The 27,631-nt window shown below is 35.8% G+C and overlaps 1 protein-coding gene across 6 annotated transcripts in view; it reads left to right on the top strand.

Annotated features, from left to right (window-relative positions):
* The window catches only part of LOC127171578 (cAMP-specific 3',5'-cyclic phosphodiesterase 4D), a 267,521-nt gene that overhangs the window by 58,802 nt on the left and 181,088 nt on the right, over positions 1–27,631 (top strand). For 4 of the 6 annotated variants that reach the window (XM_051120308.1, XM_051120303.1, XM_051120305.1 and 1 more), the window contains exon 3: positions 12,323–12,561. In XM_051120308.1, the coding sequence (XP_050976265.1) occupies positions 12,323–12,561 (239 nt within the window). Of the gene's footprint in view, positions 1–12,322; positions 12,562–21,181; positions 21,345–27,631 lie in introns of those variants that run through there. The other 2 variants (XM_051120311.1, XM_051120315.1) reach the window with 2 other exon arrangements.

Below are 27,631 nucleotides of genomic sequence, written 5' to 3'. Positions count from 1 at the left end.
TGATGACGTAACGAGAGGGGAACACGCGCCTTCGTCCCTTGTACACACCCCAACCTCTTGACCCCTCCCCCACGTCAAATCAGTGACACAAAGCGAGGCGCATAGAAAAATGAAGCGCAAAGGAAAGCTTGCGCCGCAGAGGCATGGATGACTGAAACGCGGATTTAAAGGAGCGGCGCAAAGGGAAATATGTGTTGCAAAGTCAATGCTGCTGAAGTTTTACTTTGCTAAACTTTATTTTTTCTCTCAGGGGTTAACATTTCTTTTGCAATTTTTTTTTTTTTTTTTTTACTTGCAAAAAAGCAATTTTTTTTTCTCAATACTCTATTTTTATTTGCAAAACATATTTTTTGTTTGCAAAACATTGTTTTATTTTGCAGATATATATGGCCCTATTTTGACTCCATAACAATCAAAAAAGCCTCTAAAATGTTCAAATCTAGCAACCAAAAAAAAAAATGTAAAAAATAAATTTTGAAACTTATCAAATATTTGATGACATCTCAGTTAAAACAATAAACTACAGTCAAACAGTAGTTTTCTAGTGGAACCTTTTTTTTTTTTTTTTTTTTTCCCCTTTAGGACAAAGAGTGCAAAATAAAAGTGCCATAAAAATGTATGTGCATTATTTCATAAAAAAAAAAAAAAAAAACAGGCAGCACAATTTGTGACCCTAGACTACAAAACCGGTCATAAGGGTATTTTTTTTATTATTATTATTATTATTTTTTTAAAATTGAGATTTTATACATCTGATTCATATATCTGAAAGCTCAATACATAAGGTTTTCATTGGTGTATGATTTGTTAGAATAAGACTTTAAGACTTTGGCCGAGACTTGAATTTGGAATTTGGAAAATCGCCTTTAAAGTTATCCAAATTAAGTTCTTAGCAATGCATATTACCAATAAATATTTTGGAATAAAAGAAAAATTAATAATTTTGGCCCATACAATGTATTGTTGGCTATTGCTACAAATATACCCATGCTACTTATGACTGGTTTTGTGGTCCAGGGTCACATTTGGGGAAATGCATCTAATTGCAACTGGTTATTAATTTTATTTAATTATTTAAAAATATAATTATTCTTTTTTTTTTTTTTCCTTAATAAATTGAACAAATTATTAAATCTTTAAATTACATTTTGTTTTACATTTAGAGATTTAATTTTGGCAGAAAGCTGCAGGGAAGCTTCTCTTTTAATATGGGCTGTTTTCTTAACAGCAGATTTATGAGTCATTTTCATTACAAACTTGGGAAGATGTTTGGCGTATGTTAATTTTCAAATGCACGTCATGAGCAAAATCAAACTCACTGCATTTGCAGAGATGGAGTTCATGTGGAGCAGTATTTATTTGTGAAGCGTGAAAAGATCACAGTGTTTCGCTCTGACGTGCACAGTGCATCTAATTACATATTTATATAATTACAACACAGTCTTGCAGAAAAAGTTACCAGCCAACTGGTGAGTTGCACTGTTTCTAATACTTGATTTTTATTCACATTTGCCTTTTTTTTTTTTTTTTTTTTTTTTTTTTTAATATATATATTGATGTATCGTATTGTTGATGTATCAGTCCATATTAATGCATCGTTACGCCCCTACAAATCATTGTGTTTTGTTGATCATCTTAGCAGCAACCATTCTGTTTTCAAACTAGGCAAATATTCCCTGCAATAATTACACTGGTCTAAATTAATGCAGACACATGCCAGTTTATGACATTTCTTTCAATGAATATCTCTCTTTGCTCTTCCTAAGCTGCCTTTTGATTATGTAAGTGTGTGTATAAAGGTCATATTTCTTTGATAAAAGAATGAAATCTCTGTAAATGTCCTCTGTCGCAGACTGTAGTTGCAAAACCATTATTGTTGCATTTCACATTTCATGTTTAAATCTGTACTGCCAAATCCATTTAGCACTTTGACTGCTTGGAGATCAAAAATGCTTTTGGGCCAGAAAGTTTTAGTCTCTGTCAAGCAGGAGTGCCGAATGATAAAATATCCTAATGGTCACACGGATCTGGCAATGCAACCCATTTGCATAATTGGATTAACATCATAACATGCGCATTTTGAAACGCAAGTAAGCAACGCCAGAGCGCAATTATCAAACCCATCGCGATGCACCGATTAGCATTCTCCATTTGTGGGGAAGTTCATTCAGCCTGCGATTCTGATTGATTCAAGATAAGCTACACATTCGACATCAGAGCTTCCTCCAAAAGAATGATGGGGCGCTTAATTGCAATTCAAGCGGGAATCCATAGGTCGCAGGAGCTGCAGAAGCGACATGGAGAGCGATCATTGCAACTGATGAGAGGGAGAACTCAAGGTTATTTGTCTTTTGTCAGACGATGTTCTCTGGTTCAGCCTTTGATATCGAACCAAGCCACATGGCTGCGGGTTCAAGTAGTTTTCCTCTACAGCTGAGAGGACCCTTGTGCTGCCCCTCTTGGTTTTTAAGGCCTAAATCATGGGTGTGTGTACAAGAATGTGATTCCCAAGGGGAATCGATTATCCTTGAATAACACAGACCCAGCATCAGTCAAATAACAATTGCATTATCTGGTGAAGCAATTCAAGTCAACGTGAGCTACTGCTTTTTCAATACACATTCCACAATTTATTAGTTATTCCAATGAATATTTATCTGTTTTTGCAGAGATGCACATGTATAGTGATGAAAGCCAAAATATTAAATGTCATTGATTTAAATATTTACTGAGTAATCCACTATTTTGTAGTGGGAGGTCAAAATGGCAATTTTTACCTTAGATTTCAGAGTCAACTTACAGGGGGGTAAAAAATGACTTCAAGGGGTCATCGGATGCAAACTTCACTTTTTCATGTTGTTTGAACATTAATGTGTGTTGGCAGTGTATGTACAAATCTACCCTATAATGATAAAAATCCATGCAGTGGTTTTTAATTCATCTGTAAAAATAAATCCCCTTTTTCAAATCGAGCCGTTCTCAGATGCCTGTCGGTGTGTCGTCACACCCACAGAGGCCGCTCCCACAATAGTTGGTTGACATGAGCTCTTACCTTAGACCAGCTGTCACAGTACAGTAACTTTTCTTTTGTTTTGATGCTTAAGCAGGGATGTAAGTTAGACAAGAATACCTCCGATTGAGCGATTGAGGTGTTGTGAGTGCTGGATGTAATAATGAACATAGTGGTCGTCATTTACTCCCGACATCTGAGCAGCTGAAGATGGATTACATTTGTTTGTGAATGCAGTGCGCCTCCTGATCTACATATATCCGTCTATGTTCGCGCAAATCATTTGTGATCCAGCTTCACTTACAGCAGAAGTGTGTATAAGCGTTTTTTAATGAATCTTTGAGATCGCCTTTCCTTATAAAGTGGTAGTTAGGAAGTTTAGCGGCTAAACACGGCTAAAGTAAACAAGCTCGTCATTCCACAGAGAGAAGAGAGGGGCGGGGCGAGCAGAGCTCATTTGCATTTAAAAGAACAACCCCTTAGAATGAGATGATTTTGCAGAGCTCATTTTGACAAGGTAAAAAGGGTGTTGTTTTACAAAACCATTGAAAATTTTTAATCAAAGTATATTAGAGACTTTTCATTAAGACCCTAAAGAATCATATCAACTTGTGGAAAATCTGCATCCGTTGACCCCTTTCAGAAAGATGGCAGCATCATTATCTTATTTTTACACAGAGATTGGTAGATCTGTTAGTAAAATCTGTTGAGTTCAGCAATCTTTGTTGCATTATGTGCCAACAGTGACCATTTTAAAAAAATTGGGAGACAGCACTTTTCGAGTTTGCATGTCTGTAACCAACTTTCCTTTTGGCATCTAAATATGTAAGGTCCTATGAGATTTGGTTCCAGAGATATTGGAAATTCAATATGGCTCCAGGAGTATATCTTTAAAGTTAACACATTTTCAGTGGTCAAAATCAAATGTGAGTCAGTTTGAAAAATGAGACAATATGAGATGTTCTATACAATTGTCTTGACAGAGGGAAACAAGATACAATTTCTTCTTTCGGACATTGTTCTTTAAATAAAATAAGCATCGGCTGCATACAAAGTGACCAACACTCGACCACTAAAAATGGGTAATATTCAACTATCTGGAGATGGAGCCTCATTGAGATCACCATATCTCTGGGACTGAATGATGTAGGGCCTTGAAAATGAAGATTCCAAAAGAAAAGTGTACGAAGAGCTAGAATCTAAAATCATATTGCGATATCATAAATACTTAAGTTATAGGTATGCAAACTTTGGAAAAAGAATGTTTATGGCACTCAGACTGGTATTCAGTGCAGTTGTCTTGACAGAAAGAAATGAGATACATGTCTAGACTTATTTGTTCTTCAGACATTCCTCTTTAAAAGAAAAGTCTCATTTTTTTTTTCTAACTGACTCACATTTAACAATTTACTCCTGGAGCTATATTGAATTTCCAATATCTCTGGAACCAAATCTCATAGGACCTTAAAAATTAAGATGCCAAAAGGAATGTTGGTTGAGACCCAATATCTAAAAGGGCATTAAGATATCTTTAATACTACTTGAGTTACAGGCATGCAAACTTTGGAGAAAAACTCAAAATACTTTTTCCCCATTTTGAATGGTCACCATTGGAACATAATGCAACAAAGATTGCTGAAGTCGATTTTACTAATATAACTACTAATCTCTGTGTAAAAATAACATTATGATGCTGCCGTCTTTCTGAAGTTATTTTTACCCCCCCTGTAACTTGACTCTGAATTTCAGGTGAAAATTGCCATTTTCACCTCCCTCTACAAAATAGTGGATTACTCAGTAAATATTCATCCATGACATTTAATATTTTAGCTTTCATCATTATACATGTCTGTCTATCTTCTTTTTTTGACCCCCTTGCATTACTTTGTTTCTAAATTTACTAGCAGTTTTACTGTAAAAAAAAAAAAATAATAAAAAATAAAAAATTAGTACTACACCTAGTACCACGCTTTTTGTCTTCTCAATTCAACTTCCAGTGGATAAAATCATGCTTGTTTTCTCATCGAATATCCCTTTGTACCTGGATTTATGGCATGTTGCAAAAGTAAAACACTATTAATATGTTGACTTTAAAAGTAATGAAAATGCCTCTTTCAAGAAAATTAAGCAATTCGTCTTTACAGAGTCAATCAAGGCATCTAAGAGAAGGTTAGGACTTAGCAAAAGTCAACAGATAACTCATGCCGTCTGATCTGCAAGATTAATCTTGTAAATGGCTTCTCAGTTATTAACAGGAGCAGCCTTTGAACGGCGGATAACGGTGCTGTGCTGATCCGATCTCTGGCTCCTGTAACTCCCGGGATACCTCAACTGACGGATGAGTGATGAAACGGCTGATTTATTCCCTGAACCCTGTAATGCTTCACACACTGGATGGATGTATCCTGATTTTTTTTTTCTTTTTTTTTTTTTTTTTTCACTTTCTGAAACACAGTCAGGCCATCCAGCAAGGGATAAATAACATTGAGTGATAGGGCTGTGTTTGTCTGCTCTGTGAAGGACGAGCATGCTAATGGCGTAAATTGTGTATACACGCACACAATTAGATGTAATATTTGCACAAAACGACATCTGCCTTGCAGCCCTATTGAGTGAGTCAAGGCCGTTTGGTGTAAAGAGAACCATCTCAGTCTCTCTGAGTGACTACTGGCTCTTTTAATATACAGCCAATGACTGTAAACGAAAGTAGCTACTGTGAAACGACATGAATATTTTAGCTCATCCTCCAGTGAAGGAGGTGGCCGTGTTCTCCCACTGCAAGCCAATTCAGGAGGCTTAACATTTGCAGAGAGCAACAGTACACCTATGATTAATTTACCATCTGGGTCAGAAAGAAGCCTTATTTAATGCAAGAAAAAGCATTTTGGTTGCACCCCATCATATGCTGGATATGAACTAATATTTAGAACATTTAAAAAAAAAAAAAAAAAAAATCAAAATCAAGGCTGCATTTATTTAATCAAAAAATAAAATGGCAATATTGAGAAATATTATTTCAAAGCTTTTTTCTATGTGAATATACTTTAAAATGTAATTTATTTACGTGATGCAAAGCTGAATTTTCATAGTTTAGTCTTCAGTGTCACATGACCCTTCAGAAATCCTGATTTGCTGCTCAAGAAACATTTTTTGGGGAAAAAAATAAAATAAAATCAGGATTCCTTGATGAATAGAAATTCCAAAGAATAACATTTATACGAGATGGAGTATTGAGTATTTTAAATGTAAATGTTTGTACTGTCATTTTTTATCAATTTAATGCATCCATATATAGGCCATTCTACAGAATTGGCCCAAAGTCAGAGTTGGAAAACATCTTCAAAAAAAAGTGTATGTATTCAAGTTGTATATACACATTTCTATTAATTGTGCAGTTATTTCTCATATTGTATTTTCAGAAAGTTTTGGAATATTTGTCCTTGTCAAAGTTGTCACTACCGAAACACGGTAGTGGTAATAATTTGAAAAGAAGAGATATAATGACTAATAAGATTTTGCTTACATCTACATTTTGTTAATATATATTTTTGCTATTTTATTAAATTTATAGAGGTTAATCAAAAACAATTACATTTTTAACAATATTTCAAGTGTACTTTTATCAGATTTGTTGTATTTTGAATGTAATTTTTCTTTGTTAAAGGCAAAAAGTTGATCATACTGATTTCAAAGTTAAGGATTTATTAGTTTTGAATATACATTGAACATATTAAAATTATAATCTTAGTTGATAATTCAGTATACTTTTATTTTTGATAAAACTTCTCATGTTTCAGTAGTGACAGCACATTTTCGGTAGTGACAGTAATGCTTTGGTAGCGACCACATCACGTTAGAGAATTTTAACTTGCACACTAAAACACTACTTAAACATACTAAAATACTTAAAGAAATGGCATAACTGTACTAAAATTGTTTATTTCCCACAAATATAGGATTGTGTGTTCCCTTTTGTCACTCCCGAAACAATGATGACATGTATCACTTGTGACTGTTTCGGTAGTGACAATTTCATGGGATAATACCCAAAAAAACAAAGATATCACTACCGAAATGCCACCAAATTTTTTGGTAGTAACAATTAGGGTTGGAAAGGGGCGGAAAATTTCCGGAAACTTTCCATGGAAACTTTGTTCGGGGAATTTTGGAAATATTCCAATTTGGAAATTTAACAGGAATTTACGGGAATTTACGGGAATTTATGGGAATTTATGGGAAATTTGGGGAAATTTAGAGAAGCTGTATCATAAACAAATATAAATTTCAACATTTTGTTTGATTATAAGCTGACATGCATGCAAACTAATACAAATTTTAAAAATTACATTTTTTTTTTTTTTTTTTTTTTTGGAATCTGATGCTTTTTGCCTGGATTTAACTTAAAAAGAACATAATTTATTCAAAACTGAAATCTTTTCTAACAATATAAGTCTTTACTATTACTTTTTATTAACTGAACACATCCTTGTTTAATAAAAGTATTGAAAAAAAAAACATACTGACCCCAAACTTTTGAACAGTACTGTACTGTTAAAAAAGGATTTATATTTTAAATAAATGCTGTTCTTTTTCATTAAAGAATCCTGTAAGAAAAGGGAATTTAAAAAATATTAAGCAGCACAGCTGTTTCCAAAATTGATAAATCAGCATTTCAGAATGATTTCTGAAGGATTACGTCAATGTGACAATGAAGACTGTAGTAAATTCAGCTTTTTTCATAGCAATACATTATATTTTAAAGTATATTAAAACAGAAAACCATTATTTTAAATTGTAATACTTCACAATATTACTGTTTTGTTCTGTATTTTTGCTGAAAAATAAATGAAGGCTTGATGTACATAAGAAATCATAAGAGATGTTCAGAAAACATTAAAAATAGGAATGTGTCCAAACTTTTGACCAGTTCTGTACTTCTGTATAAAACTGGCTAGCAGAAGGTATAAGGAATAGCACTGCAGCTTAAGCTAGCTAGCACATGATACTTCCTAAATAGTAAATGAAATAATGCTAACTAGCTTAGATTGTTCATATCTGATTTACTGGCTAGCTACTGTATAAACACTGGGACATGAGATATACTGTATAAACATTTTGGTTTTTGCTAGTTAAACTTACCTAAACTTACTTAATTTACACAAGTAATATCAAAATTTAGATGTAGCCCTTGGGCTCAAATGCAGCAACTGTGCCTTCAGAGAAAATGGGGGGAATTCCCCCCTTAGGTGACTACTAGGGGGACTGTGTGGGGGAGGGGGATTTTTAAATTATTATTATCTCACCTAAATGTTTGCTCAGCCAGTGTATTTGTTTTAACAATGGCATAATTTAGTTGCACAGTAGCTTACACACAGCACAAGGAAGTTTTAAACATATATATTTTTGTAATATTTATATAATTTACATGAACACTAACCATAATATATTTTGATAGTTTGATCTGTGCATGTTATAGAGGAATGTACAGTGGATGTAGGGTGTGTGGCCTTAACAGCCCTGCAGTGTGCATGTGACTGAGCAGTGTGTAGGTCAGAAATTAAACTAAAATTGCATTAAGCCTGGTTGTTTTATCCAAGATTATGCTGCAAGTTTTTCTTCTCATCTACATTTACATTCCCAGTTCCTGCAATTTTGCAAATTCACAGTTTATTCCCAATAATTCCCGTTAATTCCCATATATTCCTGTTAATTCCCATGGAAAGTTTCCAGTCTTGAAAATTCCCGGAATTTTGCAACCCTAGTAACAATTTTATATACTTTTGAACCTAGCTCAAAGATGGTAATCAGTACATGGCTACCTAGCACAGTTCTGAACAGGGGTACACACACAAAAACTAAATGTTATGGAATAACTCCCAAAAAAGTGTGCTTAATTGCAGAAAAAAGGTGTTCGGTAGTGACATTCTTTAAAGTTACACAGATTTTTCATACTTTTGAACACATTTACCTTAAAAATGATGGGGCCTATCTACTCACCATGAGTGAGACAAATATTTCCTAGAAGTAGGGGTGTAGTTAAAATCAGTCTTAGTCAATGCACTAAAATGTACTGTTTCGGTAGTGACATGAAAAATGTGGGGCTTTTTTTTTTTTTTTTTTTTTTTTTGTAACAAAGTTTCATAATTTACAAAGAAAATATAACTATAAATTTTAAACTTCACTTTTTAAAAAAATCGAAAAGAAGATATGTTTAAAAACAACAATGGGAAAAAAAGGCTTGGCAGAAGAAAGCCTCTTCTATCTTAAAAAAAAAAAAAAAAAAAAAAAAAAAAAAAAAAAACATTGCAACACAGTTTAGGTCTGCGAAGTCGCATCTGAACAAAACACAAGTCTACTAGAATAATGTCCTTTGAACAGACGAGACCGAAGTGGAAATGTTTGGCCATAAGGCACAGCGCCAAGTTTGGTGAAAACCTAAAGAGCATATCAGCACAAACACCTCATACCAAAAGACAAGCATGCTGGAGGAGGGCCCACCATCTTATACTCTCAATGAAAGTTGGCGGGATGCTGCCAGTTTTGTCGTATAATTATAGGAAATTAGCGCCAGGTGCCAGATTAAGACCAATAAAATGGTGACGTATATGCATGTATATAGAGTCACTGATTACTTTTTAAATCAGTAAGCCATAAAGAGTCACTTATTTCTTCAAGAATAATTAATAGCTAATCTTTGATAAATATTTTTGTTTCGTAGTTAAATTTTAATTTCCAATTTAATTCTACCATGAAATAAAATGGTAAATAAAATAGTTTTAAAAATAGCATTTATTATATTAATATAGAATTAATGTGTATTATTTCCCAGCTCTGAACGTGACCAACTTGGTCAGAGCTGTTTTTATAAACGCCTATCGATCAGTTCTGGTTGTTTTTGGCCTTTCAGTCAATCTAGCTTTTAGTAGCTCTCAAGCGTGAGTCATGCTCCATTGTCCAGAGAAAGATGTTCAAACCGTTCACACCCACGCCCAAGCGATAACCTCTGCCTCCTTTTTCTTCCCAGAATACATCTGGCAAATAGTTGAAATTAGCCTCACATTCCCCTTCCTGTGTTTTCTCGCCGAACAAAGTGCCGCGTTCTGCCGAGAGCCGCAGGTGGAGGGTTCACTCCTTTTGTTCCGCTGCGCGCCGTGCCATTCAAACCATCGCTGTGATCTGCATCTCCACAGCCGCTTTGAAAGACTATTTTAAACCCCCTGTCTCCCACCCGCTCCTCCTGACGTGACTCTGACTCTATAATAACGCTGCGCATCATCTTATTGTGTTTCTGCAATTTTTGTGATATTGTGGCATCTGTCTCCAGACAGCCAACCAACCGCGCTTCTTTCGCTAATTCCGTCCCCTTTAGTCACATGGACGCGTTTTATATGCCGTCGGTGCGAGATGTTGCTCAGACTATAAATGAACCCCTTGATGCTTTGTGCTGGGGGCCGCGGCTTTCAACATGCCCACAGGCTTCAGTGGATGAGTCAAACTACTCTTATAATAATGAATTGTGCATTAGAGACTTATTGCAAAAAGGGAAAATAGAGGTGAGCTTTAATTTGATAGCTGTTTTGATGCTTTTGCTTTACATGCAGTCATGATGAATGCATTACGTTATTGGGCCAGTTAATAGAGAGAGCAAGAGCTTGAAATATTAAATATGGGCAAATGAAGCCATGCAAAATGCAAATGAACGACAGCGTCTCTTTTCCACGGAAACCGCTCTCTTTATAAGTTTTGTGTTTACACTGACGCACTACTTATGCTAATGAAGTAGCAGCTTGGGAAATGCAAAACACAGAGGCTTCGTTACCTTTCCTCTGACAGCAAGCTTTCCATCTCATTGCGGCACAGTTCAACAGTCCCTTTGGGACATGCACTGTGAATGGATGCTGTGCACATATCAGTTCCCTTCTTTGGAATAGAGCGCTAGTAATGTAAACACGGCCTATTAGGTGATTCCCCAGAGCTGTTCGTGGGCGTCAGAGAGAGTGCCAGGGGAATTAAGTGTATTGTACTGTATATATCTGTGTGAATATTGTTTTTTTTTTTTTTTTGTTGTTTTTTTTTTTTTGTATGTTTCTCCTCCTTACTGTCAGTCACTGTCTTCCTTCATTAACAGATCGCTTCTAAAGGGTCCAATAAATAATGTTGCATGACAGAATGTTAGACATCTTAATAATTAATATCCGTAAGCCCAGAAGACACAAGCTTTTTAGGCAATTTGCTGCTTGTTTTGCTCATTTTTGGACATTATGAGAAAGCTAAAATATTAGAAAGCCATTTAGAAAGCTAAACTAAGTGCCTCTCTTTAGAAAAAATATTAAATGTGGTTTATTAATGAGGCAGCAAGTGCGGTACCAAAATATGACAAGATATGTCGCTTCATAAGTGTATTTGTTGCACACTTGACCATGCTTTTTTCACTTAAAAAAAAATATTTCCAAAATCTTTACCGGAATGTACAAGGAAGGACTCTTTCTGCACTAATTAAATTTAGACTGATTCATAGCCCCAAGAGTCCCAAGAGGTTTGACATGCTCTTTAAAGAAATTAATTTACTTAATTTGGGAATTCATCTCGGGGTCATGCCTCCATTATAACCACCAGCTCATTTTCTACAAATCTATTTATATACTAGGATGAATCTCATGAAGCCCGTCAAGAAGAAATCCAGGTCATATTTCACCCCAAAATCAGATTTTGCTTGGTAAAAATGAAGCCCGTTTTAGGACCATAATACTGGTAAAGCACGTCTACATCATGTACTTTTTTTTTTTTTTTTTTAAGTTAAATTGTTCATTAAATAATAAAAAAAAATGCTATATTACAGTAATCACAGCTGAGAACAACAGCATCAAGCACATGTAAAATGTGCTTTTGGTCTTTTTATTTATTACATGCTTTGATTTTGATTACTTGAAATATATGAAATATGAAGATTTGGTAAAAGCTTTCCACAGAGCACATTTTGAGAGATTCTGAGAAATTTCCGTGAGTAGAAACTGAAATATCTCAGAAAAGGCACATGATGCAAACTGATACATTGCATGTATCTTGCCTCATTTTCCCTATTTGATTTGCTACTGACAACTGGCTGATCCAGAAAGTCTGTGTGTGTGTGTATATGTGTAGTTTCCTGCCCCTTCACATTTATATGAGTACAACTCAAACTATCATAAACCTAAGACATTTCTGTAGGGCTGTGTACGCAACACCTGCCAAGTCTGTTCATTATCTATTCCACACAGCTCTGTGAGCGGCCGAACGCTAATAAACGGTAAGTTTGTCTTTGTGTTTTGCCAGGTGTGCGATGGGTCCCCAGAGTACCCAGAAGCAGAGGCAGAGGACGGAGCCGCTCCAGGTGTGGAGCTCTTCCAAGTACGCAGACGTTCCAGTCGGAACCTGCAGCTGCCTCCGTTGGTCTTCCGGCAAGCTGAGCAACATGACTGGAACAGCAAAGAGACTGAGCCGATTGCCCGTCCCACCACTCTGGCACTACGCACTCCCCCGCTCATCGCCATCACATCTGCTGATGCCAGCAGGTGAGCAAAAAAGCCTTTTGTGTGGATGCATAAAATATGGACATTATCAGTGACCGCATCGGTCACACTGTGCTGTTTTTAAGATGCAAATGGGATGCGGATGAGTTTGGAAGATGCAAGTACTACTTGACATGTTGAAGTATATTTTAATATTTAATTTCTTTGAGAAGTTTTAAAAGGATGCTCATGCACATGCTGCCATAGGATAATGCAAAATAATAAATGTGACTGAAGTATTATTCAGTAAGACTTTAGACCAGGGCTATTCAATTGGCGGCCCACAAGCCCAATCTGACCCACCAATCATATTCATCTGGCCTGAGGGAAGAGTACGGCCAGGTTGCACATATGCCTTGAATTGTTTTTGCACTAATTTGTTCGCAAAGTGGCAACACTGGTCTGGGCCAGCTAAAAAAACAAAAAGGAAGAGACGCAACAACAACAATCTACTGGACACTGCAACATCAATAGTCGGCAGCGTTGTCAAACGCTTGTGTGAGGGAGTTATGAGATATCCACAACTCTGGTTTAAACGAATATAAAGACAATGTTATTGGTCATAACTTTTGGCACAGACACTGGATGAAGATTATGATCAAATTAAGTAACTGTTATAGTTGGAGAAAGTCTGCATGTTTGGCTGTACGCATGCAGCGTGCCAGTAGCAGTTCAACAGACAAAAACGCACAATTACGTCAAATGTGCGGTTTTGGCTGGTTACCTTGTAAACGGTCTTGAATGAGTATATGTATCAGATCTGTGTTGTGTGTCAGGTTTTAAAGAGACAGAGCTGCTTTTAAAGTGAAATCTGCTGCGGTCTGTCATTGATGGAAATTAAAGAACAAAAGAAGAGAAATCAGTGACTGTTCTAGTTGCTGTTTAACTTTTGTAGCTTGAATAAAGACAAATCTATATGTTACCCTGACCACAAAACCAGTCATAGGGTTCAATTTTTCTTTCTTTTTTTTTTTTTTTTTTTAACTGAAAGATCATCTGAAAGCTGTTTTCCATTGATGTATGGTTTGTTAGGATAGGACAATATTTGGATGAGATAAAACTATTTGAAAATCTGGAATCTGAAGGTGGAAAAAAATCCAAATATTGATAAAATTGCCTTTAAAGTTGTCCAAATTACTGTAAGTTCTTATCAATGCATATTACTAATCAAAAATTAAGTTTTGATATATTTGCTGTAGGAAATTAACAAAGTGTCTTCATGGAACACATTACAATGTGTTTTTGGCTATTGCTACAAATATACCTGTTCTACGTAAGACTGGTTTTGTGGTTCAGGGTCACATATATTTTATGCATATCCAATTTATAGTTAATGTGAAGATTAAGTTCACTTAAATTAAGTTATATTTCTAGAAAATGAAAATGTTAAAAATAATGGCTTTCAATTATACTGTAATATTGAATCGCTATAATTAATAGCTAAAGTTGAAAAAAAAAAATGCATTTAATAGAGACCACAGTAGCAGTATTGGTTTCAATGATACTGGTCTTCATTAATAATAGGCCACTTAAAAAGATATAAATATACCATCTTTGTTGTTTCTACATTCATTTGGATGTTCAGTGTGAAATTATGGCAATATAAATATATTAATGTGACCCTGGACCACAAAACCAATCAAAAGTAGTGTGGATATATTTGTAGCAATAGCCAACAATACATTGTATGGGTCAAAATTATTGCTTTTTTATGCCAAAATCATAAGGATATTAAGTAAAGATCATGTTTCATGAAGATATTTTGTAAATTTCCTACCATAAATGTACCAAAACGTAAAAAAATGTCTGTGTACTAATTTGTGACCCTGTATCACAAAACCAGTCATAAGAGTTTGAACATTATCTGAATAAATTAGCTTTCCACTGATGTATGGTTTGTTAGGATAGGACAGTATTTGGCTGAGATACAGCTGTTTGAAATCTGGAATCTGAGGGAGGAAAAAAAAATCAATATTGAGAAAATTGCCTTTAAAGTTGTCCAAATGAAGTTCTTAGCAATGCATATTACTAATCAAAAATTAGGTTTTGATATATTTACGGTAATAAATTTACAAATTATCTTCATGGAACGTGATCTTTAATTAATATTCTTATGATATTTGGCATAAAAGAAAAATAATTTTGACCCATACAATGTATTTTTGGCTATTGCTACAAATACACCTGTGCTACTGAAGACTGGTTTTGTGGTCCAGGGTCACATTTGGGAATAATTTTTGAAAGCTGTAATTTTAGTGTGTGGACATTTTTATTTTTTCTTTGTAACTTATTCTACTAACCATAAACCTAAACTAACAGTCTACTAATACTCTATAAGAGTTAGTTGTAACGGCAAAGTTACTTATAGTCAACAGAACTTCTAGTGGGCCATGAAAATTCTTCTTCTTCAACAGTACACAAAATGCATGCTAATTAAATTCATTCAGTTTCAATTGCAACTAAATTATGACAAATTCTAAATTTTAATTGACTTCCCTAAACTGGAAAATTGGCACTCAAAGGAAATCCCAAGCTTTCTACTGGTAAATATAACATTGTTGTGGCATTTCATATGGGTTCATCTCGTAAATATAATAATTGACTGGAAATAATATATAAAGGCTTATGTTTTTCCATTATCATTTGATTCTAAACGGTTTCTCCTGCAGCATGTAAATTCTGATTGCAGTTCTATTATGTTTTTTAGTATCAACAATTATACCGGCTGTCCGTCATAACATAAAAATAATTGGTTGTAAATCATTTAATCTCTTCTGCACCACATTTGTTTGTTTTTTTTTTTTCCCCCAACCCACAAGGTCATTTGTGAAGAAAACATTGTGGGAGTCTTTGTAAAAACACTCAGATATTTCTCAGCAGTGGCGTTTCATCATTGCCAGTGATAGAAATGTAAGAATGAAGTGGGCATGCCGATAAAATGGACTGCTTTGGCTTTGGCAAAGATTGGCTTCACTACTAGCTCCTCAAATCCTGTTTAGAGTGAGAAGTTCTTTTGGTGGGAGGGCTAGATTAGAACACACTTTGACATTTTGTCCAATGTCACCCTATCGCTGTTTTTCTGTCACTTATCATCCATGCAGCCTGTTTGTTCTTTGATGGACTCTTTAAAGAGGCACAGCTGAAGGGTGTCTCTCCAGGGCCGCAAGCAGATGGATGAAAGAGAATCTGTGGCTTAAGATCAGTTTCTTTTAAGGTATCCACAGCAAAATACAATGGCGTTTATCTGAATTTTCTTGCGTCTAACATTTTGTAGTCCTCGCTGTTAGGCGATACTAGTTCACACTTGATTTTCACATTTACTGAAGACAACATGAGTGCTGCTTGCCTGTGCAGAACTTTGTGGGTGTTGTGGGTGGTTGCTCACAGGCAAAAAAAAGCCCACTCCCAATATTCAGGGTAAGGTTGCATTGGTGTTTTTACAGTCTTACTTAAAATGGGATGTAAAGTTTACACTATGGGCTTGTTAGTTTCTAACTTAAGTTGTTCGCAACTTTTACTTGTATTAATCCAATAAGAAGCATTAATTTGTAAACAGTATTCAGATTAATACAATTGGCTTTATTTCGCCCATTATTGCTGAAAATATACAACTGAGGTCAAAAGTCTGCATCCCATGCATTAAGTGAAATCTTTTTGAATTTGAAGATCAGAGTAAATTTAACTTATTTTGTGTTCTGGGAAACATGTAATTATCTTCTGTAGCCTCTAAAGGGCAGTACTACTAAAGTATGATATTTAGGCAAAATAAGATAAATGTTTTCACCCCTGGCTCTTAATGCATGGTTTTTCCTTCTGGAGCATCAGTGAGCGTTTCAACCTTCTGTAATAGTTGCTTATGAGTCCCTCGGTTGTCCTCAGTGTGAAAAGATGGATCTCAAACTCATACAGTCATTGTTGGAAAGGGTTCAAATGCACAAAAATGCTGAAAAAGAATCTGTGGGACCTGAAGGATTTTTCTAAAGAACAGCAGGCAGTTGAACTGTTCAGGACAAACAAGGGACTCATGAACAACTATCACTAAACAAAAAAACAGCTGTGGATCATTCAGGTTAAAACAGTTTTAAGAATCAAGTGTATGTAAACTTTTGAACGGGGTCATTATTATAAATTCAGTTATTATTTTCTCTTGTCGACTATGTAAGCATCTTTTTGTGTGAAATATCCTATTCAGGCCAGTACTAAATAAACAATAACATGCATTTAGTATCATTCCTCTTATTTTGGTAAAATAATTAACATTTTGCAGATTCTAAAAGGGGGGTGTATACTTTTGACCTCGACTGTGTAGTTGATATGAAGAGTTTAGATGTTGATAAGACCGTGAAGTCTCACATACAGTGCTTTTGTACAGTGTTTTATCAGGCCAATATAGTATCAGCACCATGAATATTTCATCAGCTGTGGTGACTATGTTTGTAGTGCGAGTTCTTGCATTTTAAAGATTTTGAGTAGTTTTAACAAACAACTGACGTTCTGCATGAGCTGGCAGCATAAATACATGCATGTCTCAAGTACGGCCTTATTCTATAACAGAGAAATCAGCGGCACCCCGCCATTCACAATCAATTTCCTCCTGTGGCTGTTCATTGAAAAGCCACGTCATCTTGAAGCTACATTTTATTTTTAGGCCAAACTAGTTGTGCGCTGATGTAGTGTTTTAGTGTGGCAGGATTCAATCAGACCTTATTGACTGGGTACAATCTCCTTCCATTAACGTCTAATAGTTTACAAGGTTAGATGAAAAGATGGAAGTGCTGCTTAGAAGCAAGGACAGATTTTTTTTTTTTTTTTTTCTTCTTCTTCAAAAAAGGTCTTCTCTTGCGTTCGCCCGCAGAGAAAACACTGTTAGACCTCTTCGTGTTGTTGGGAATGAGAAAGTAATTTCCTGTCAGCTTCTGAATCACAGACATCCAGTTTAAATGTCACAATGATCACAAGTCATATAAATCATACAGTAAGTCATTTGCCCCATAAAGTGAAATTAATAGAATACTTGACGCACTTTCCTGTGATTGCATTACAGATTTTCTGACCTATACAAACGCCAGAGGAGATTTGTTCTCCTTTCCTAAAGAAGTTTCGTGCACGTATTGTCTGGTTTTGGCGGCAAGCATGGTTCATTTATAATTCATTCAGTTTGTGCTCTGAACTGTCACCTAATTTCTTCAACATGCTAGCACGTTTTGCCTGCTGTATCTGCTGCTGACTGGGTCATTTGAATGGCTCGTTGGCCAGCCTGTTAGTGACACTGTGACTGTTTAAATCAGCTTCAACACTGATACTGCTGAACCATGCACTTTTATGTTTACATTAGCTATCCTAAACACCTCCATTATTGGCTGACCTTAACTGATTTTTAGGTGGGGGGTTCTAGATACAGCATGTCAGAAAAGGTTCATACTTTCAGAGTCATATGAAAATAGGAATTTGTCTCTTTCCGAAGTCATGCTGTGCTAGAGTGGCAATATCAGCAGCCTGAATCAGCCGTGGACCGGAATACAATTTTTATGTGTCTGGTGAGTCATATTCTGCCCCTTGGTATGTGAATACATCTGGGATTCATTTAGAAGTTTGTGCATGCTTTGGCCTGTGATAAATAGATCATGCGTCATGCTCCATGTAAAGTATAAAGAACTGATTTTCTCAGTTTATTCTTTGGGTAGTGTGACGTAAACCATAGCTCTGCATTTGCATGTTCTTCAATTACACAGATTATTCACATGGTTTTGTGCAGTACTAGGGATGTGCAAAAATTGGCTATCGCCATGTATAGTTGGCTTAGAGTCATGTTCATCTGACACCTGACCTCTTTAGTGCTTAGATGACTAATTGATCACCCTGACACATTTGTACTGGTCTAGTTCAGTAAAGAAGGTCCGTTTGTGAATTTAGATTTGATGCGTAACATTATTTACCACAAGACGCAAAACATTTTTTAGATTATCAGTATCATTGACAACATCCCCATACCCAGTGGCGTCAGATTTAATGTAGCCTTTTTTTATTCACTCGAAAGGTTTTCTTGTCTGACTCACAAATGCAGATTCATACCTGCAAAATTGATTTCCATTTTCTGTCTTCCCAAGCTCACAGAGCACAAACCCCATGTAAGTGTTAAACCAATAGCCGCTTTGATTTGCTCTACCAGACTTATATCCATTATTCAGTTCAATCATGGAACTTATAAACTTATGAAAATCAGTCAGCCTACAGTAAACTTTAATTTGCATAGGAAAATTTGGTTTCAAGCGCCCACCCGCAAAGTTGGTGGAAAATGTTTGTTAATAGCGGCATGATATAGCAGCTTTCTTTCTTTTGATATATTTTCTATTGAAATAGTATGTCGGGATGAAACACTGATTATATTTGTATAGTCTGAAAAACGAGCAAATACACATGATTTTTTGCGCATACTATTTCTAGTCAGAGGTAGGTAGTATTTATAGACCTTATGTAGCTCCCCTTTTCAACGCTATGCTCATCTTGTCTTCTGTTTGTATTTCCCTAGCATGAAGGTAAGTTCTTACAAATTTATGAATTCACCGATTTTTGTTAATTCTACAATAAGTAAATCCACTTCACTAGCTAATTCTTTTTAAGCAGTAGGCGGGTTTCCGTCCAAAGTTGCGAATTTAACTTGTGCGCAATAAGCGCCGCTTCCGCCCAACGAGTCAAAGAGAACAAAATTGTCACTTTCTGATAAACCGACACAAAATATCATTATGAAAAGTAGGAAAAGCCACTGAATATAATATTTTTCATATATAATAAACTTTCAGAGGGGGATGCCTGCTGTTTGGGAACGCAGTTGTGTCAGAGAGATCTGGGTTAATTATAATGAATTTAGACAGCATTTATATGACCAAAATGACTTTAAATATTTTGTCAATAAATAATAATGTGCTTATGAATATTCATCATATAAGAATTTATTCGGTAAATGCGTTTCCATCTCCCTTTATTCGCATTAAACCTTTTTCAAAAAGTCAAAAACCACCTCAATCAAGCGAGGGGAAAAAAAACAAACTTTTTTGCAAATTAAGGGATTTTTATGCAAAATTAGGCATTTCCATCACTTGTTTCTGATGCAATACTTTAAAATGTGCATAAACATGACCGGAAGAAGTGGAAGAGGTCAGCTGTGGCATAATAAAAGGTCCTCTGCTTTCGAGCCATGTATCGCGCTCATCCTTCGTTAGCAATTGCTCCAGCGTACTCATTTCACTTCCACGACTTTCATGAGCGCTTTATACTACAGTGACTTTAAGTCTTTAATACATTAGCTCATCCAATTAACATGATATCTGCCCAAGTGGCCTTGGCTGTGGGGATGAAGACAACAACTCCCATGATTCCACATACAATCATGGCATCATCAAACTGTACCTTTGTTTCTTTGTTTGTTTTGAATATGTGCCCTCTAGCGGCAAAAACATACATATTGTGCCTTTAATGGCATTATTCAAGCATTGTGTAGTCAATGCCTGTGTAAGCGGCTACATAAGGTGTTTACGTTGCAGCTTCTGACAGATAATGTCTATAATTATGGAAGTAGATATTCTCATTCTAGAAACTATTTTATTGGACAAAAATATTTAAATACCCCTAAAGCAGCCTTTCCACTGCACACGACATTTAGACACGCATTGTCGCACAGAACTTTCAAAGTGGTCTTTACCTTGGCGTATTCACCTTGCTAAAATTAATGATTTGAATGAATATAATCAACGTATGAATGTTTCGTCACAAGACAAATGACCTCCAAATAAAAACATAGTAGGTTTTATGGGGCTAATCAACGTAAATAATGATTTAATAATTATAAAATTATTTTTGCCATAATTATTCTAAAGTACCATTTTACAGAAATAATGTTGAAAGAATATTATATAAGACAAAATTTTGGTAATTCTAACCTTACCCTCATAGTTTTTAATAGAATACGTCACATCCGGTCGGGCGGTCCCATATGGTCTAGCAGCAGAAGTTCAAATATTTTAACGCACCCGCAGCTCAAATTGGATCCGAAATATCCCCATAAGCTTATGATCGGAACTCCACGCAGCTCCCGCACTACCCGCCATTGGAAATGAATGACTTCCGGCCTGTCGCTTGTAGTTCGTCGGAGATCGTGAAAAGGCGGCATAAGTTAAGATGAGCCATCAGTATTTTTGGTTTGAAATTTTAAATGTGTACACTAGGAGTATATTATTGTCCACTTGTAGGCATACGTTAGTGTTCCCTGCATTTTTTTTTTTTTTAATCGCTAAAACGTTTTTTAAATGAACTTACACTGATATACTGCCAATTAATATTCTTTACCTCAGTTATTGTGGTTCTTCGTCGTCTTAGGTGAAATTGTGACGTGCTGAATAATTAGAGGCGTTTAATCCAGAGTCGCTTTTCCTCAGGCAGTTTGACGGTTTAAAATAACGGTCACTCTTGCTGAGCGGGAAAGTGACCGGCAGCATCAGTACTATGGAGATGATGCGCGCGCTCCTCCTAAACATTTGCGGAGGCAGCAGCCGCCCGCCCGCCTCACCGTCTCACCGTCTCTAGCGCAGAAACTCTCAGTACACATCAGTGAGTGGAGAGAGAGAGCGAGAGGGGGAGACAGCGGGATATTCTCACACACACACCGACTGATAGCTTACCTGCAAGCACCGGGGAAAAATGGACCGAACCTACGCTGTGGATACGGGTCACCGACCGGGTCTGAAGAAATCGCGGATGTCGTGGCCGTCGTCTTTTCAGGGATTTAGACGGTAAGATATGTCCTCTTCATCATTGAGGGATAGATGGGTGTGTGAAGAGGCTTTTGCGAAGTGCACTTTCTTTGTGTAGACCAGTTCATCTCCGGAAGAAACTGGTCTGTTTTGGCTTAGAATGAACTTGAAAGTCGATGGACTTCATTGAAAGTAATACTGACTTAAAGCGCATGTAGTTTCTTTGTTACGCATGCTTGTGATTGTTTTATACATATTAGTATTTCATTATTGGTATATAATTAGAGTACAGATTTAAACTCTAATAAAAAAGAAAGCCATATAGTAGCCCATTTATTAAAGTTCCCGTCTTTCTTTAAAAGGTCTGGCGACGATTTTTTTTCTATTGCGCAAATATTTGCAAACGTAGTCTATTTATATCTACTCGTCCTTCGGTTTGTTTATTTATTTTATTTGATTATGCTCTATAAAACTGGAATGGAATGAAGTGTGAGTGGCATACAGAGGTTATATGGGGTTTATGTCAGTATAAGCAGATGTATATGGATAATTTGGCTAATTATATGCAATCTAGATAATGCTTGGGCGGAACCAGCGCTAATTCTCATGCTTTCAGGTAGTATTGTCTAAGGCTGGTGGCAAGTGTGTTTGCAAATGTAGCTTATGAGTGTTTATGCATTTATCAACTCATGTGGTTGAGTTTGACTGATATTGTTTTGTTGTTGTTGTTGTTGTTGTTTTTTAACAACAATGTTATTATTTGTTTTATTAAATTATGGTTTGTATTTTTTGTCACAATAGTACCTAAAAGACTATTAAAAACATAATATGCATTATAAGTATATGATTAATATTAATATAAGCATTGTTATTATTTTTGACATTATTTTGGCAGTATAAATTGTCTAAATTCATTAGACTGCACCAGTCAATAGGCAAGTTCATATTACACTGATGCCAGTCGTCATTGACAGTCTTAGAGTTGTGCTGTGTGGCACAGTTCTGTTTTGCTGATTATAAATCATAGTAGTTGTTCCACCTTGAATTGTCCTGAAAAGGACAAACCTCTCCACTTACAGGCATAATTAATGTGCCAAAGTGTCTTTCTCTTCAAAACCTCTAACCACGTTCCTTCATTCCAATACATGGATGAAGATTAAACAGCACGTCAAGTGTTAATTGCCTACTCGGTTGCCATTGGTACAGTTTTCTTGATTACAAATCAAGATGTTGTTTTTTTTTTTTTGGTCTCTGGAGTTCGTTTTAATACAACTTGATGAGCACAGTAGGGGGTCACGCAGAGGTGAATTTATACTCTTACATACAGAGAACACTTTGTCCTATGGAGTTTCTGGGCGGGCTGCCCTCATCTCCCAGTATATTGCTTGTAAGGAGTAATGACAGTGTTGGGTTTCATTCCCTGAGTGCAGCCCAGAGAGCTCATTGTTGGGCTAATCCAGATGGATGGATGGATGGATAGGCAATTCTTCGGACAGTAGAACAAGACACAACTCCTATGGAGTTGACAGCTGACACTGTCTGTCACCCACTGGCTCGGATTTTGTACAGTTTGGTCTAATTTGTGACATGTTAAATGCGCTTTCTGTCTGGAGGGTAATTGCTGTCAAAAAGTCGGTTATTCTCGGGAGTTAAAAGCCTGTTACTTTTGCATTAGAAAGTGCACTTGGTTCCCAACCTAATTAAGCTTCAACCGGTGTGGTGCTTATTTTTCACTGGCTTGTGCTGGGGTTATTTGTCAGCTGCGCATAGTTGTTTTTAGGGAGTTTGTCAGATTCATAAGCTTGAGCTGTCAACCTCATTAGGGTGTACGACCCTGTGACCGGTATACCCAGCCACTTTACCTTCTAGCTATAGAATGAAATCTTATCAGATTTATGAGCATTGTGTAACATCACATAACTCATGAGGGTCAAGGGCACACAGTACACAGTCTGTGCTATATAGTCATCCCTGTCTCATTTGCAGCAAAGATATGGCTGCTTTTCTTCCCAAACTCTGGAAAATTCACTTGTGCATGTCTACTGGAATGTCGCTGGTGAGAAATTCCATGAAGGGAAGTTTGAGATTTTTGAAATGTCATAAAAAGCGGGAATTTTAAAGTACTGTCATTTTATATTCTGTTGGTGCACTTCCCAAAATCATATTTGACAGGTTTTCTTTTCTGTAGTTCATATTTTTAATTGCTCTGCCAACGTTTGCACTTGCCACGCTTTACCACAAAATGCCACCTTGGTCATTTTTTATTTTTAGCAATGCATTTGATAGAAACATTTTATATACGCTACCAGTGAAAAGTTTTTGCACAGTAATATTTTGAGTGTGTTTTTTTTTTTTTTTTTTTTTTTTTTTTTTTTTTTTTTTAATTTCTTTTTGCTCCCCAATCTTATTTGATCCATAATACAAAGCAGTAATATTGTGAAATATTTTTACTGTTTAAAGTAACTGCTTTCTATTTGAATATATTTTGAAATGTAATTTATTCCTGTGATCAAAGCAGAATATTCTGCATCATTACTGCAGTCTTCAGTGTCACATGATCCTTCCGAAATCATTCTAATATGCCGATTTGCTGTTCAAGAAACTATTATTATTATTATTATTATTATTATTATTATTATTATTATTATTATTATTATTATTATTATTATTATCATCAATATTTAAAACGGTTGAGTACATTTTTTTTCAGGACTCTTTGATAAATATAAAAATGCAAAGATCAGCATTTATCTGAGATAATATATTAATAATTTAATAATAATATTATACAATTTTGGGGGAAAGAAATTATAGAAATTAATCCTTTTATTTAGCAAGGATGCTTTATTTTGATAAAGACATTTATAATGTTACAAAAGATTTTTTATTTCAGACGAATGATGTTCTTCTGAACTTTCTGTCCATCAAAGAAACCTGAAAAAAAATCTACTCGGCTGTTTTCAACATAATGTTTTTGAGCAGTAAATCAGAATCTTAGAATGATTTCTGAAGGGTCATGTGACTGGAGTAATGATGCTAAAAACTCAGCTTTAAAATTACAGAAATAAATTACATTTTAAAATATTTTAAAATTGAAAACGTTATTTTAAATAGTAAAAATATTTCAAAATTGTATTGTTGTTGCTGTACTTTGGATCAAATAAATGCAGGCTTGGTGAACTGAAGAGACTTAAGAGAGCTAAAAAACATAAAAAAATCTTACTGTTCAAAAACTGTATTTATGTATACTATATAGTTGTTGTTTTTTTTAATAAATGTTAATTTGTTCACTAATAAAGGTTGTTTTTATTAACTTTTTAAATTATTATTGTTGTTCTTATTAAGTCTAATAATGCTTTCAAGGACTTGCAATCACATGTACTTTTTGCAAATTCAGCAAAGCCATCTATTTTAAGACAGCTAGAAGACATTGTCTTGGTGACTAATCAGCATAATTTGCAATAACATGCAATACAAAACACTTTTACACTGGCCTCAGGCTAGTCCTGGCTGAAGCTCTCATTTTTGTAGTATTTAATTGTTTTACGTCCTTCACTTTACTTGAGCGAATTTTAAATGCATGACCCTCGTGATAGAAGGTGGCACACAAGCTATTAAGCCCGTAGGCCTGTCTGTCAGCTTATTGACCAGAGCGCAGGGTGATTCTCAAGGGAAATTCACGTGCTGCAATAGCCTGGTCACTGTAACTGAGTAACTAGCTTAATGTCCCTACACAGTTTTTGGACTATACACACTCTTTGGGTTGTGTGACGGGAAACTGAATGTTTACAAGTGTTACTACTTTGAGTCAAACTGGGTCAGATCCTGAAGATGCCGTACAGTTTGTTCTCCGCAAGAAAGAAAACTGATGTACACAAATCTGTAAACAGAAAATGCAATGGTTGCATCTTGACGTGACAGGCGACGATGGCTTTGCTGTCAATAACACTGTACCCGTATTGAGAAAACAACCCATTTTACCACCTGAGCATCATCTGTACGACTGCGCCTCCGTAATTTTGCAGTATGATGATGGCTCGCACCACAGCAGAATAATTTCCTCCTGAGTTTCTGTAATACGTCGATCTGGTGACAACTGATGGATTTTGACAGCATAATAATTCACTGAAGATCTGCATCCCAGGGCCAAACTTATAATTTGAGCACAGACTCCCTGTGCCTGATGGGAAGGATCAGATATTATTATTATTATTATTATTATTATTATTATTATTATTATTATTATTATTATTATTATTATACCAGCTTCATCATTTTAGGCTAATCATCTTGAGACATTTTGGGCTCTTGAATGGTGCTTCTGCACAGAGGTCCTTCAAGTCATGTGAAGTTGCTTTAGGGAGCGCTGTCCTCTCGACTCGTCTTCACAGACAGCTAATTAGAAACAACAACTGCAAAACATAAAGGCCGGCTCTGTAGCTTTGTCCTCAGTTGTCACGCCAGTGTCGCTTTGTAATGAAGAGTCCAGCTGGAAGCTAGAAGAAGAAACCTTCCTTTCTATTTTTTATGTTTGTCATCGTAGAGTCAAGATGCATTTGTAAAAGTGGGAGTTTCTAGACACTTCACGCTGCTCAAGTAGTGCTACTACTTTCTCAAGTGCTAATTGAAAGCACCCCTGACTGTATCCACAGCATCATGCTTGAATAAAACCCGTTCGGGGCGCATGTCATTAGTAAGGGTAGTATTCTTAAGCGAGCGAACGTGCTTCCGAACAATCCTCGGAGACCTGCTTTGTATTCCTCTGAATGTATCCAGACTTCCAGACCTTTTGGGAAATCAATACACCGCTGAATGCTTGTCTCAAACCACAAAAAGAAGATGGATGCTGGGAGTATTTTAAATAGAGCGCTCTTGTTTTGGCACGCAGCGTATGATTTTTCGCTGGATTCTTGTTCCTTGGTTACTTCTGTTATTGTTTTTTCACGTTACTGTCTGTTGTCACCTTTTGCGGAAAAGACGTGGCTGAGGGTGGTTCTCATAAGATGGATGACTTTGGGTAACACAGTCTGTGCGTCTTGTGTACAGGAGCTGGATGGCAGCTAATACACAGAAAACACATTGTTTGACGTGTGTAATTTGCAGCGACGGAGCGTAAGAAGTGGGGATGGAGGTGTAGCTGCCGCTATCCATCAGGGAGTCAAACATACTAGAGAGGTTACACCTCCATTCAGACGTCATTAAATGATGGATTCTTAATTAATGATGGGGAACGTGATTCCAGTCTCACCTGAGAGTGGTGATTTGAAAGAATATTAAGTGCTGATCAGAAATTTGGGGTCAGAATTTAATGCTTTTATGTAGCAAGGGTGCATTAAATTGAACAAAAGGGATGGTAAAGACAGTTAGAATTTTACAATAGATTTCAATTTTAAATAAATGCTGTTCTGTTTCTATCAAAGAATTCTGAAAATGTATCAGTTTCCACAACTGTTTTCAACATTGATAATAAGAAATGTTTCTGGAGCAACAAATCAGCACTGAAGGATCATGTGACACTAAAGACTAGAGTAATGATGCTGAAAATTCAGCTTTGCATCACAGGAATAAATTACATTTTAAAATATATTTAAATAGAAAACTGTTGTTTTGAATTGTAATTTTATTTCACAATATTACAGCTTTTTACTGTAAAAATGCAGCTGTGGTGAGCATGAAAGACCTTCAAACAAAAGTCTTACCGACCCAAGACTTTTGAACCATAGTGTCATAAATCATTGCAAGCCATTAAAGTTCGTTGTGCATTATTGCATTAAAACTATCCCACGTGCACAACAACGAAACACTTGTTAAATATCTTTGCAGAAGAGATGCGTGAACTACAGCTACATCTTGTACAAACTTGTCTTAAACACATATTTTTAGAAATAATACAAGGAAAATGCTTTTAAAAAACCTATTCCACTGCCCACGTTGCATCTTTGTCAGTACAAAAGCGCGTTCTGTGTGAATTGAGCCTAGTGATATGAACACGTCACGTGAGCGGTTAATCACTCTTTTCTCTTTATTCTAATATATCATTGGCATATTGTCATTGTGTCTAATTCTAACATTTGGTAGCATTCCTATTCAAAATTGCGATTTCTCGATTTCTTAAAAATAAAATGGTTGCAAGGCATTAAATTGGTATGAATCAATAAAATCTGAAAAATCGCCCAGCCGTAATGATGATATTGCATTCTGGGAGGATGAAGTGTTCTTCCAACCTCATCTATCCATAAACCTTCAAACTTCAAGGCTTTTTAAATGTTTTCTTTTTCAGAACTCTCAAACACGGCTTTGTCGAGCCACCAAGATGCAATTCCTAA

Source organism: Labeo rohita, chromosome 10 (assembly GCF_022985175.1).
Source record: "Labeo rohita strain BAU-BD-2019 chromosome 10, IGBB_LRoh.1.0, whole genome shotgun sequence".
NCBI classification, from domain to species: domain Eukaryota; kingdom Metazoa; phylum Chordata; class Actinopteri; order Cypriniformes; family Cyprinidae; genus Labeo; species Labeo rohita.
The sequence above is the reverse complement of the archived record's forward strand: the minus strand, read 5'-3'. Positions and strand labels throughout refer to the sequence as shown.